The following is a 13137-nucleotide window of genomic DNA, read 5'->3' as shown; positions in this document are numbered from 1 at the left end:
CACTGCCACAAATTTGTGGAAAGTTATCCTTGCTATCTGGGCAGTAAGTTACCTTTGCACTTTCCTTTATTGACCACATTAAGTGCAGCATCCTTGCATTTGGCTCTTTGGAAGTCACATGTGGATTCATAGGTTCGTCCATCTGAAGCACAAACTGGTCTGACCTGTGTTCTGATACAATGAGGGTTGCACTGGGGGTCTCTGTCCCTCTCACTTATTAAATACTGTAAAAATAAAAAAAAAGACAACATGTAGTTAAGATACAAACATAAAACCCTATAAGCACTGTCATAAATTAATGAAGGCAGGTAAAGAAGAGTCTGTTGTGTTTGGGTGGGTATACCCAGAAATAGCACAATTAGTACTATCATAGATGACTTCAGATGCCTTTAATCTGTTAAGGCAGTCAGTTCTGATTATACACTACAGGAGCTTCCCAGGAGATGTGACAGATGTGATCAATGTTTATGAATGGTTTGAACAGTGGTTCCAAAGCTCTCACAAAAGCCTGCCAAGATTGAAATACAGGAACTGTCCTAGCTGACCTAGTTTGGAAGGGTCAAGTTCCTGGGCTCTTATCTTTTTGTTACTAATTTTGCTGGTCGCTGACCTGGAAAGGACATGTTTATACCCGCTGTCAGAACACCTGATATCTATGTGCCTATATCTGGTCAGTGACTCAATAAGTCATGGGTGCTCAACCTGTGGCCCACCAGCTGTTACAAGTACAAGTCCCATGAGGTCATGCAAGACTATCAGTTAAACAAGCATGACTCCCAAAGGCAGAGGCAGCTAGAGGACCACAGGTTGAACACCCATGTAATAAGTAGTAACAGAACTACAGACCATGCAGGCTAAAGAACAATTGTAGTGCCTATATTTCTGTCCTTAAAAGATGCCCTTGAATCAGTCTCATAATTCAAGCATTACCTTTCAAGTTTTTAAAGCTGGCCAAACACAGCTCGAATTTCGTCTGATTCCTGCTAAACCGACCAAAATTTGAGCCATGGGTGGCCCTGTCCGCACCACCCTGTTCAACAAACTTGATGCTGTCAATGTGTGGGTACTCTGACAGTGGCAGGTACTGCGGCAGTTTGAATACCTACACATTCACAGCATCAAGCCTGTTGAGCCAGGTGGTGTTGACAGGGCCACCCATGGCTCAAAATTTGGCTGATTCAGCAGGAATCACACTATATTCAAGCAATGTTTGGCCAGCTTTAGACACTTGAAAGTTAGTGTTTGGGTTTGCATTCACTATGTAAATCCTGAAAGTAGCACTTGATGCTGTCAGTATGTGGGTGTTCAAACAACCTCCAGGTGCTGCTGCTGTCTGAGTTCAACAGGTTGCAAGGGAGAGACTCCTTCATCCCTACTGTTGAGGAAGCATAGGGGAAACAAGTGATTCTTCTCATTCAGCCTCACCACACGGCTAGTCTAAGTCTCACCTGTAATCATTTAATACATAACCCACACTGGATTATTTACAGGTTACAACACTTACACATGGCTTCAAACTGTATACTGTTGCTGTATACATGCCCATGCCATGCACACCACAGCTGTAAAAGAACCAGCTAATCATGACATTGGTCTCTCCACATCAGCTACCATGCTAGACTAAATATTATATCCCAGGTTACACTATCCAGCAATGTTCCACATTATTACTGTAGAAAAAAAAATGCTCATGCATTCCTTCTAACTTTCTCAGATGAGAAGGAGGGACACATTTTTGCACAAAGTATGTAGGCACGTGGCATGCTCCTGCCAAGCCCTCAGTTGCACAGACCATGACACATTTTTTTAATTATTTTGGCTTATCAAAATAATAAATGCAGTCATCTGGAGGTCAGGTATTAGGCGTTCGTGTAGCACAACATTTTCAGGATATACATTTTTTATTTATAGTGATCTGTACATCATACAAAAAAAAGAAAATGGAGGAGGAAAGAAGGAACAGGGGATTTGGTTTAAAAAAGGGGCCAGTCCCTCCAAATAAAGGAATGTTGGGAGCTATGATGATAAATATCCCACCCAGGTTGCCCCCCCCCCCCCCAGGGACACTTCATGTCCTTGAATGGCTCCATTTACTCCTCCACTGTATCTGTGGTGGGAGACATGGTTGTTACCCATGCTGCCCTCCTGATTAGAACTGCAAAATTGTCTCCTTTTTTCATGACCATTACACGGGCAATGAGGAATTATTTGTGTGTTTACATAAAAAGGCTTGTAAAGGATGTAAGAGTTTTCGTGCTTTCAGTTCAGCCCATAGGAAGTGACAAGGAACACTGCATGTTTCGCAAGATCAATACGCAATTTTTGTACTTATTGAAAAGGTTCTTATTTTGGGAAAAAACAATATAGCCACCGCATATAAGGGCAGGAAGGCTACAATATATAAAATGTTTGTTCTTGGGTGTAGATATCATTAAAGGGCCCATTCACAATTGCCTGTACACTAAACCAGAGTGGGTAAAGTAATACTAACGTCTCATTTTTTCTTAAAAATAACAATTATGTTATACTTACCTGCTCTGTTAAGTGGTCCCTCTTTGGTGCTCCTGGACCCTCCCTCATGTTCAGTGCCCCCACAGCAAGAAGCTTGCTATAGGGGCACCCGAGCCAAGCCACAGCTCCCTGTGTCCATTCAGACAGGGAGCCACCCCCTTGGCCCCACCCATTTTCTCTCCTCATTGGCTGACTGACTTTGATTGACAGCAGCAGGAGCCAATGGTGCTGCGCTGCTGTCTCAACCAATGAGGAGGGGAGTCCCAGACAGCTGAGACACTCCTGCAACATCGCTGCATCTTGATAGACCTCAGGTAAGTATTAAGGGGCTAAGGGAGGCTAAGGGGGGATGCTGCACACAGAAGGTTTTTTATCTTAATGCATAGAATGCATTAGGATAAAAAAAAACTTCTGATTTCACAACCACTTTAAGTGTGACGCAGCAGTCTGTTTTGGGCTGCAACAGGGGGCTGTGTGATGCACATTCTACTCCCTATTTTTTCCAGAACATTATTTGAAGTGTACAATGTGGCACTTCATTCATGTCAGCGCAGTGCCATCCAGTGAGGTGGGATATTATGCAGCATATCACTGCACCCCACTACCAGGCTGCATTGTAGTGAGAACAATTGATTTGTATGTGCCCTAGTGGTGATTGGTGTTCATCTAGTGCAGGGAAAAATGCCGGACACTGCTCTAGTGTGAACGGGCTTTAAGAGCTGGTGACCATGATGCTGCCTCCTAGCTCCAATCACATCAAAATAATAGAGCAATAGAAAGGGTTGGGCCAGAAAGGGGCAGGGCTAAGCACAACTACTGTAGCAAATATCAAGATTTCAATTGTACCCTTTAGGCCTCGTTCATATGTGCGGCATTGCTTACCGGCCCTCTAAAAATGGTGGATCTCTTTTGAGACGCATCTAACAATCAGTTCAGAGGTTATAGGTGATATGTCAACTCCTGAATGCTTGTTTTACCTAGTGAAAGCCCGTAGCACCAAGGCACAACTGCATGAACTACAGCCCTGCCAAACATGACAGGTTGTAATTTTTCACTGTGGAGATGTTTACTGACATGCCCACTGGCCATGTTAACTTGCGGCCCGGCAGTCAGAAAGCTTGTAAAACCATGACCTGGTTTTATCACCCCTTGGCCACTCCTGTAAACAAGGCCTTAAAGTGTCACTAAAACCCCTTCATAAAAACTATCAATAAATGGTGTATTACATGCTGTTCATACTCAGCCGCTATAAGATTTGTTTTCTGCAAAAAAAACCTGGTTGATCCTGCAGTTCTCTATCTCCGCCTTCTATCCAAGTCCCCAATTTAGCTAGGGATTTTGCAGAGCAGTGTTGGCATCTCTGCACATGCTCAGTTTTAAGTGAGTTTTTGCACTGAGCATTTCCTCCTTACCATATCTGAGCAGCCCATGTGGCTATACAGTCACCCATGTGGTTGTATACACAGTGGAAAATGACAGCTCACTCCCTCCCTCCTCCTCCACGCCCACTAACTAGCTAAATACAATGGAGGTGGGATACTACATGTAGATTAATGGAGACTTCACCTCCCTCCTATTCTAAGACAAAAACTGGAGGTGTGTGACACAGTCTGTGACTGGCAGAAATCAGACAACAATTTAAAAAACTATTTATAACAGTTTATTGTTATTATTTATTTTTACTCTTTATTCCAAAGGCGTTTTTTTTTTTTCTATTTTAAACCTGTGACCAGCATCAGAGGACTAGATGCTCCTCTTGCTTATGTTTTCTTTCAGACAAGCTGGGAAATATCTGGGTCATGTGATAGCTGTATATCCATTAGGAAAAAGATACTTTGATTTTTTTATTTTTATTTATTATTACTAAAATAATTGCAGTGCCATTATCCATATACAGAAATAGAAGGGACAATGTAAATTAAATAGTATGTGTTTAGTATCATTTTAATGAATAGGTCTCAGGGACTGCGGACAACATACCTTTAGAAAACTGTCATTTTGCATGCAATATACTGTATGAGGATGGACAAATCAAAGAATCCAAAATTATACCAAAAGATTTTAAATTAACATTATTGAGGAACAAAAGAAAAAAAAATGTTACTACTGTAGACTGTGACTTTATTACCAGAAGCCAAGCACCTTATTCCTCTATATGGAGATGTTTCTCTTGACAGCTCAAGTTGAAATCATCAAAAATGTCCTCACACAGATTAGCAATGTAAAGAAACCTCAGATTGGCTTAAGCAATGATAGCTTTGGAAGCTATATCTTCCCACCTATTGGTGGTCCCTAGGCTATGATGACATATTACCAGTCACATTAAGATTTTGAGTTTAATTCCAGATACCTTGCACCTTATTCCTCTATATGAAGATGTTTTCCATGACGACTCAAGTTGAAGTAATTTAAAATCTCCACATGCCGCTCAGCAATATGAAGAAATCTCAGACTGCCCCAAGCTATAATAGTCTTGTTTCATTCATTCTCACTTTTTAGAGTACATCAACAGCAGGGTGGATTTGATTTAAATCAAGTCGATTTAAATCATAATTTAAATCACAAGTAAAATGGCTTGATTTAAATCAACTAGTTTTTAATCATAATTTAATAATTCATAATTTTTAATGAACAACTGTCATCTCTGTACCGCTGTGGCTCCTCTTCTGACCCGATGTTGACTCATCAACAGTGCTATTCACTTTAATGGGACGTCTGGTGATGGGGCAGGGTGACACAACAAGGTAGGGGACATGGCAGCATCAGTTGAGTGGATGCCCGCTAAAAGGCGCTGCCATGATGGATCTGAAATGACAGTTGCTCTTTAAATGTAAGGACTCATTCTTGCTGGTAGTTGGTATTAAATTGTGTGAATGCATCAATGCAGTGCATGTTATCTCAGCTTGCAGAGCTTGGTATCGTTGAATGAGTTTATCAAAAATGTAAATATTTCAGAATATAAATATATGCAGAATATATATATATATTAGGGATAGACCAATTATTAGTACTTTCCCGATATATCGGTATCGGCCCCGGAACTAACCAATATTTTTGTGACGTCATTCTGCCTTCTTAGGCCGCCTCCCTCGCCTTGGACAGCCTCGTCTGGAGTTGGAATTAGTCTCGCAGGAGTGTATCACAGCCATGCACCCACCCACAGCAGCCCGTTGCCAGCCAGCCACCCACATCCACAGGCCCTGTACCAGCCAGCCAGTCACAGGCACTGTAACAGCGAGCCAGTCAGCCATTCACATGCCCTGTACCAGCCAGCCACCCACAGGCCCTGTACCAGCCAGCCACAGGCACTGTACCAGCTAGCCAGCCACCCACAGGCCCTGTACTAGCCAGCCACCCACAGTCACTGTGCCAGCCATCCACTCACCACAGGGTGCAAGCCAGCCACCCACCACAGGGTGCCAGACAGCCAGCCACACACCACAGGGTGCCAGACCGCCAGCCAGCCACCCACAGACAGGGTGCCAGACAGCCAGCCAGCCACAGGCCCTGTACCAGCCAGCCACAGGAACTGTACCAGCCAGTTGCCCACAGGCCCTGTACCAGCCAGCCACCCACAGCCCCTGTGCCAGTCACCCACCTACCACAGGGTGCCAGCCACCCACCACGGGGTGGCAGCCAGCCAGCCACCCACCACAGGGTGCCAGCAAGCCAGCCACCCACCACAGGGTGCCAGTCAGCCAGCCACCCACCACAGGGTGCCAGCAAGCCAGCCATTAAGCATTAAATAAAAATTAACATGTTCAGTACCAGATTTGTGTCAAAAATTGTCTTTATTTTTAAAAACTTTAAATGTACAAAATATCGGCCCATAGCGGCCGATACCAATATGCAATGGCCAAAATATCGGTATCAGCCCTGAAAAAACATATTAGTCTATCCCTAATATATATACATATATATATATATATATATATATATACACACGCTACCTAACTGAGCTTCATTTAATGCTGAATAAACTAAATTATTACTGTATCTGAAATAGAAAACTATCTTTAGAAAGCATTTTTGTAAAATAAATTTAATGAAAATCTAAAAAATCTGATTTAAAAAAAAAAATGTTTTTTTTTTTTTTAAGTCATCGATTTTTATCCATGATCAACACTAAGCAATATCCGTATGTAAATGATTACATGAACACATTTAAGAAAATCTTCAGTATTTGCTTCTTTCTAATGCTCTTTCTCAGTATATCATGGGTAAGTGATGTGCCCCTGGCAAAAAATACAACTGAAGCTACTGTATGCTGTCAGTCAGTATAATGTATTGAACAGGATGGGTGGAAATGCTAATTATCTAAAGGATGGCACAAGGCGCTGTTCATAAAAGCAGTTTTCCCATCGTAAGAGAAGGAAGTAGAATTGGTAATTGTTTATATTTGGTTTTAATGATTTCAAGAGTGTCTTGTTTTTAAACAACATCCTGCCATTAGAACAGAGTTCCTCTGTAAAACAGGCTTGCATATTAATGTACTTGTGAAAATTAAAGCCTAACATCGACTATATTTTGGTAGAGGTAAAATATCTGTGAGGTTTTTATTTCTGACTATGACCACATGGGGTAGATTTCCCTCACTTCCTGTCCTGCTGTGACATACAAATGACATACAGTACAAGAAATTAGGGCTCTGACTGTTCCCAGGACAGGAAGGATCAGACAGCAATGAAAACATTTTCACAAATCTTAAAGGCTTCCCCACACTGTGCTTAAAATAGGTTTTTGTCTTTAAGAAATTTCCCAACCTACTGGGACAAGGATACCAATAAAAATATTGGACTGGCTTCTAATGGACTCAGCCTGGTCACAAAATTCATATTTTGCATCCATTCTGTGTATTTACATTTTTAATTTCAAGCCTTGATATAGGGGGGTGGATCCCCAAAATGTGTTTGATTTTTAATAACGTTTTTTATCTCAAATACAATATAATTAATTAACAAATACAATACAATCTCAAATACAATTTTGACAAAGACTTTTATCCTTCCCACTATCCAAAACAATATAAAACATTTTGGCTGAAAATGGATCTTGTTTATGTTCTGGATAAAATATAGAAATTGATGGGAAATCCACAATCTCACAGTACATCTTTTGTGGGAATAGAAGAGATGGGGAAATCTTTTATATGGAAAGATGCAGTGTTAATTTTGGCAGCAAATTTCAATTTAGTTTTAGTCTTAGTCTTAGGACTAAAATGGCATTTTAGTTTTAGTCCCATTTTAGTCTTCTGCAAGTGTTTTAGTTTTAGTCGTATGTAGTCGACTAAAACTCCAGTACATTTTAGTCGACTATAACTCATTTTAGTCATCTATAATCGAATGGGTGTAGTTCAATTGTAATTTGTAATGCATTATTTAAGCATTTCTGTACAATTTCCAAACTCATTATATACTACTGCTGGTCCTGGAGTGAAAAATCAAATATGTTATTATTTATGGTATTAAGCTTTGAGCATGCACCAGTGTTAATTTTGGCAGCAAATTTCGATTTAGTTTTAGTTATAGTCTTTTGACTAAAATGCCATTTTACTTTTGGTCGTATTTTAGTCTTAAGACTAAAATGCCATTTTAGTTTTAGTTGTATTTTAGTCATCTGAATTGTTTTAGTTTTAGTCGTATTTTAGTTGACTAAAATTGTGTTAATTTAGTCGACGAAAACGTTTTAGTCAGTTTAAGTCTACGAAATTAACACTGGAAAGATGGAGAAAAGAAAAAAATATTTCCCATCAACGGAACATAGACAGAAAAATAGATATCATTCTCTACTGTATTCAAAACCTTTTTATCAAAGATTTGCCTCTACATAAAACTAACACACATGAACCCAAGTTATTGCTACAGTATTACAACGTTGTGTTACTTTAGTCCATTTCTTCTGCCTGTGTGATGTTTGTTACCTTCTGGGTGGATCTGGGAAAATGTCAATCAGAAGAGATAACGGAGTAAATGTCAAATTAACTCTGTTGCTGAGATATTTCTAATGAAGCTTAATTCCTCAACCTTATCCATATACATACTATCGAGAACCACTGAATAATTTATCCAGATTAAACTGCACCTTTGAACATGTTGGCTTTTTGTTTTGAATTACTACACCAAGGCAGATAGTTGAGGTCACTCTGACCTTTTTTTTCCTGTTGTCTTCATTCTAAAAGGCATTAATTACAAAACCAACAACAGTTTGTAACTTTGCAGTTCTCAGGGATCACACCAAGATCATAATCACACTCTTAAACAAACAATGGGAAGAGCTGGCAATGGGAAATATCCAGTCAAAGATCCTTCATATGTACTGTAAGCTGCAATCTAAGTCCCAGAGGACCTAGGAGAGTTTTTCTCCGACCAGTCCTCACCAACAGTGCACGCTTTGTAGGTGACCCATATGGCACATATAAGATGTAAGTACACTTTGACCACACTCACAGGTACTAGTAGTTGTCATTTGATTTGACAAGAAGTCTCAGTGATGTGCAAAATGCAGTAACCAGGGAGCTGGCAAACAAAGAGAACTGCAAACCCTATTGTCACTTACCCTGTAAGACCCCATTCACACTAGCGCGACTTGTCAGGCGACTTGGTCGCCTGACAAGTCGCGGTGGGTCGCCTGCCATTGATTAGCACAGGACCCGTTCTAATAGGAGCGACACAAGTCGCTCCGACTTAGAAAAAGGGTCCTGTACTACTTTGGGGCGACCTGGAGGCGACTTGCATTGACTTCAATAATATGAAGTCCGTGCATGTCGCGCAGAGTTGCACGCTGTGCACCGCGACTTCACAGGTCGCCCCAGCAAGTCGTGTCGCCCCTGTGTGAATGGGCTCTAACACCAGCTGACATTTTGGATGGCTACTGTGGTGTGCCCTGATATAGGCCTGCAGTTATTTACTACTTTAAACTGTAAGAATCATGCAGGTTTATTTAGTAGAAGCTGTTTCCAGGGCGCCTTCCCCCCACAATTGTTGCCCTTTTAGTTGAAGAAAAAAACTATTGTGAAGGCTACTTTGATTTACCAAAATGTGCAGATATGTGAAATTCTAAGTATTCCAGCTTCCTTACAGCAGAGTGAGAGGGTCCTCTTACTGCCTGGGTGATGTGGACACTTCCCATTGCTGTCCAGTGGTGGGGTCTTCTCAGGCTTCAACACTGTAGCGCTGTAATTATGTCATAATGAGTGGAATGAATAGTCCCTACGAGGGACCCATGAGTGCAAACTTAGGTAAGAATGGAGTTGCACTCTTGTAACTGAAAGGAAAAAATGCTGGTTGGTTGTTGGAGGGTTAGGTTTGCTTAGATTTTTCTTGTTTTAGACAGAATGGGTGACATTAGAACCCTGTTTTGTGGTCTGTGTTTACACTGGGGAAATTTACTCTCACTGTTTGTCCCAGTGACAAATGTTACCAGAACTAAAGGTAGGGGAAAATCCAAAGTTATAAGTTGCCCTCAGAAGAGGAATAGGGGGCAATCTTCCCACGAGAGTGCTTGTTCAATGTTGAACCTTTGCTTGCTTGAAGTTGTCCTGTTGCGTCTACAGAACAAGAAGGTAAAGGAGAAGCAAGGCCAAAGCTTTTTTGGCCCTACTTCTAAGGATCACAGGAGTGCAGTTCGTTCTATATTCCTGTCAGAGTTGTATAAAGTACTCGAAACCCATACTTGAGTAAAAGTACAAGTGCTCGATCAAAAAGTGACTTGAGTAGAAGTACTAAAGTATTCAACATTTTTTGTACTTCAGTATTGCAAGTAGTTTTTTAAAAAATGTTGTTACTTAAGTACTGAAAGTAAAAGTACCAGTAGTTTTGAAAATAAAATTGCTACTCAAGTACTGAAAGTAAAAGTACAAGTACTGTGTTATGTAGTTATTAAAAGAAAGAAGTCAAAAGTTTGAACATCATATTGTTTTTTATTATTTCAAATGCAGCTTTTATTTATACATACAGTAGCATTTATTTTCGTATGCGCCGATAATACACGTTTTGAGCTTCATGAAACCTGCCATCTACTGTTCTGGCAGTGGTAATTTTTATAATAATAACGAGTAACTATGCAGCACAAAAAAAAAAATATTGGAGTAGAAGTATTGAAATCATTGAAAAAAATGTAGTGAAGTAAAAGTGGAAGTAGGAGAAAAAAATTCTACTCCAGGAAAGTACAGATACCGCCTTTCGGTACCTAAGTACAGTAGTGAAGTAGTTCTACTTAGTTACTATACATCTCTGATTCCTGTGTCCCCTTTTCAGCCGATAGCAGGCTAAATTCCGCTGTCGGCTGACTTCACTCAGCTGGTCAAGGCGCTGGATTGATCCTGGCTTGGCAGTTGGGATCCACCCAGATGCCTGGACTTGCAGCTGAGTCAGCCTCTCAGCAATCCACAGGGAGACTGAGCGAGCTGCTCTCGCCCCCTCCACAGCATTGTGCTCCAGTGAATGCTGGCAGAACAGAGAGCCAGTGATTGACAGTCACCACTCACTGCTCAGAGTGGAGGGGAGAACTGAGCGATCAGTGGTGTTTGATTGCTCAGTTCTCAGTGCAGAGGTGGTGGGGGACAGATGCAGCATCAGATTAATGCTGCATCCACCTAGGCTTAAAACGCCATACTTCTCTTTTAAGGGAAAATCTCCCCAGTGGGACACACCCTATTCTCCTCAAAATGAATTTTGAGTGGGACACACCCTATTCTCCTCAAAATGAATTTCATGGGATTTTGCTTGTTGGGTGTTTTGGAGCTTCAGAGCAGAGCATTTTACAAGCTGAAAAATGCTCAGGTGTGAACAGGGGCTAAAGGTAATGTGTGGGGGACCATTTTAATGGGTATTCTATAAAATCGAAATGCCTTTTTTTTTGCTTACAACTACTCTAATGTAGGCTTTTAAGACCGACGAGCCATGTGGAGAGCATCCTTGTGTGATAATTACCATTCTGACTCACATTTGAGTGTTGTGTAAGTGTTGATCAAGAGATTTTGGGATGAGAGATTTCATCTACATAATGTTGTTAAGAAAAGTGCTGACCAGCTTACCATGTGTGTGGGTCATGGCAAGTTCACAGCAAAGTGTTTATTTTTGAATGCAATGATTAAAGCGCAAACAACCGTAAATATATTTTTTTGCAGGTTCAACGCCAACTGTGGCTGCCAATTTCGTCAGAAGCGCCAAGAGACTGATAATAGTGTAGACAAAGCTCTCCAGCTATACCTCAACCACATGCTACACCCAAAAAAACGTTAAAGGGTCAATTTACAAGACTTTTGGAGCTATTTTATCTGCAATCGTTTTTTTATCTCATAATTATTTGCTCATCACACCACTCACTTGGCAAACATAAACATCAAAAGCATGAATTATACAATAAAGTCTTTTATTTTTCATAAATCTGTATTTAATCTCATGGGTTATTTTATCTCCACCAAATACTCAAAGTTAAAGTGCATGTAAACTCACACAGTCTGTTCCGATCAGTAGGGTGTTCATGAACAGACCTCCTGCTGAAATGGAGCAGAACATAATGGATGTCACTTTTGAAACCTCTGTGTCCATTCAATGTTCTGCCACCTGAGCCTAGTGGACCCATGTTAGGTATATAAGCAGCCTGATGTAAACGAACATGAGGCCATTTACATATGCTTACCTTGGATCCATCGCGTATATGTCTAAAAAAACGTAAAAGGTCACATACCTGTTAGGGTTTTTTTTTTTTTTCTCTCACCAACATGCACTTAGTGGTAGTTGGATGTAAACAGACACATGTCCATTTACATCCATCTATCCATAGACTATTATTAAGCTTCTGTTCAGAACTGCCTTAAAATGGACAGACAGACTTGATCGGAATTCTCATCTAAAGGCCCTTCAAATCTTAGGTCAATGTAATTTCCAAATTTCTTCTCTCACCAACATGCACTTAGTGGTAGTCGGATGTAAACAGACACATGTCCATTTACATCCATCTACCCATAGACTATTATTAAGCTTCTGTTCAGAACTGCCTTAAAATGGACAGACAGACTTGATCGGAATTCTCATTTGAAGGCCCTTCAAATCTTATGTCAATGTAATTTCCAAAGCAATTTTCATTTTTTTTAAAAATGCAGCTTTCATAAAAATACCACCTGGTGATCCTGCTATGATGGTCCTTGTTCAATCACTTCCTGTTTTAGGGTGCCAGCACTCCCATTGCTTTCCAACTGTGTTGTCACCCTCTCAAACATACTTCTGGTGGAACAGCCATACTGATATTTATCATGTAGGCATTGTCTGCCATTTCCATCATCAGGAATCCAGTCCGGAGAAATGATGTGCAGCCACCAATAGAGCAAGTGCATATAGACAGGAAGCGTCTAAAAGAGGCTGGAGGATATCAACATCACTGAGATGCAAAAGATGATTAAAAAAGGGGAAAAAATATTTTTTAAAAGCAAAAGTTATGGCAATTGTTTATGATACACGGGTTGATTTACTTAAGCCTAGTACACACTATTAGCTTTTTTGTTTAACACAGCTGGCTGAAGGAAAAAAAAAACTGAAGTGCTCAGGAGGAGTCTCTGTACTAACTTTTTGTTGTTGGTAGAGCGATCTCCTCCGATGATCTACTGTGTTCTGACAGGAGGGTGGG

General features: G+C 40.7%; 1 protein-coding gene across 11 annotated transcripts in view; it reads right to left on the bottom strand.

Moving 5' to 3' along the window:
- Nucleotides 1-13137, bottom strand: part of SMOC1 (SPARC related modular calcium binding 1) — a 321506-nt gene that overhangs the window by 186237 nt on the left and 122132 nt on the right. For all 11 annotated transcript variants that reach the window (XM_082242604.1, XM_082242601.1, XM_082242606.1 and 8 more), the window contains exon 2: nt 53-224. In XM_082242604.1, the coding sequence (XP_082098730.1) occupies nt 53-224 (172 nt within the window). The remainder of the gene's footprint in view (nt 1-52; nt 225-13137) is intronic.

This window comes from Pelophylax lessonae (genome assembly GCF_965119305.1).
Source record: "Pelophylax lessonae genome assembly, chromosome: 13".
Taxonomy (NCBI): domain Eukaryota; kingdom Metazoa; phylum Chordata; class Amphibia; order Anura; family Ranidae; genus Pelophylax; species Pelophylax lessonae.
This window is presented reverse-complemented; position numbering and strand designations above follow the sequence as displayed.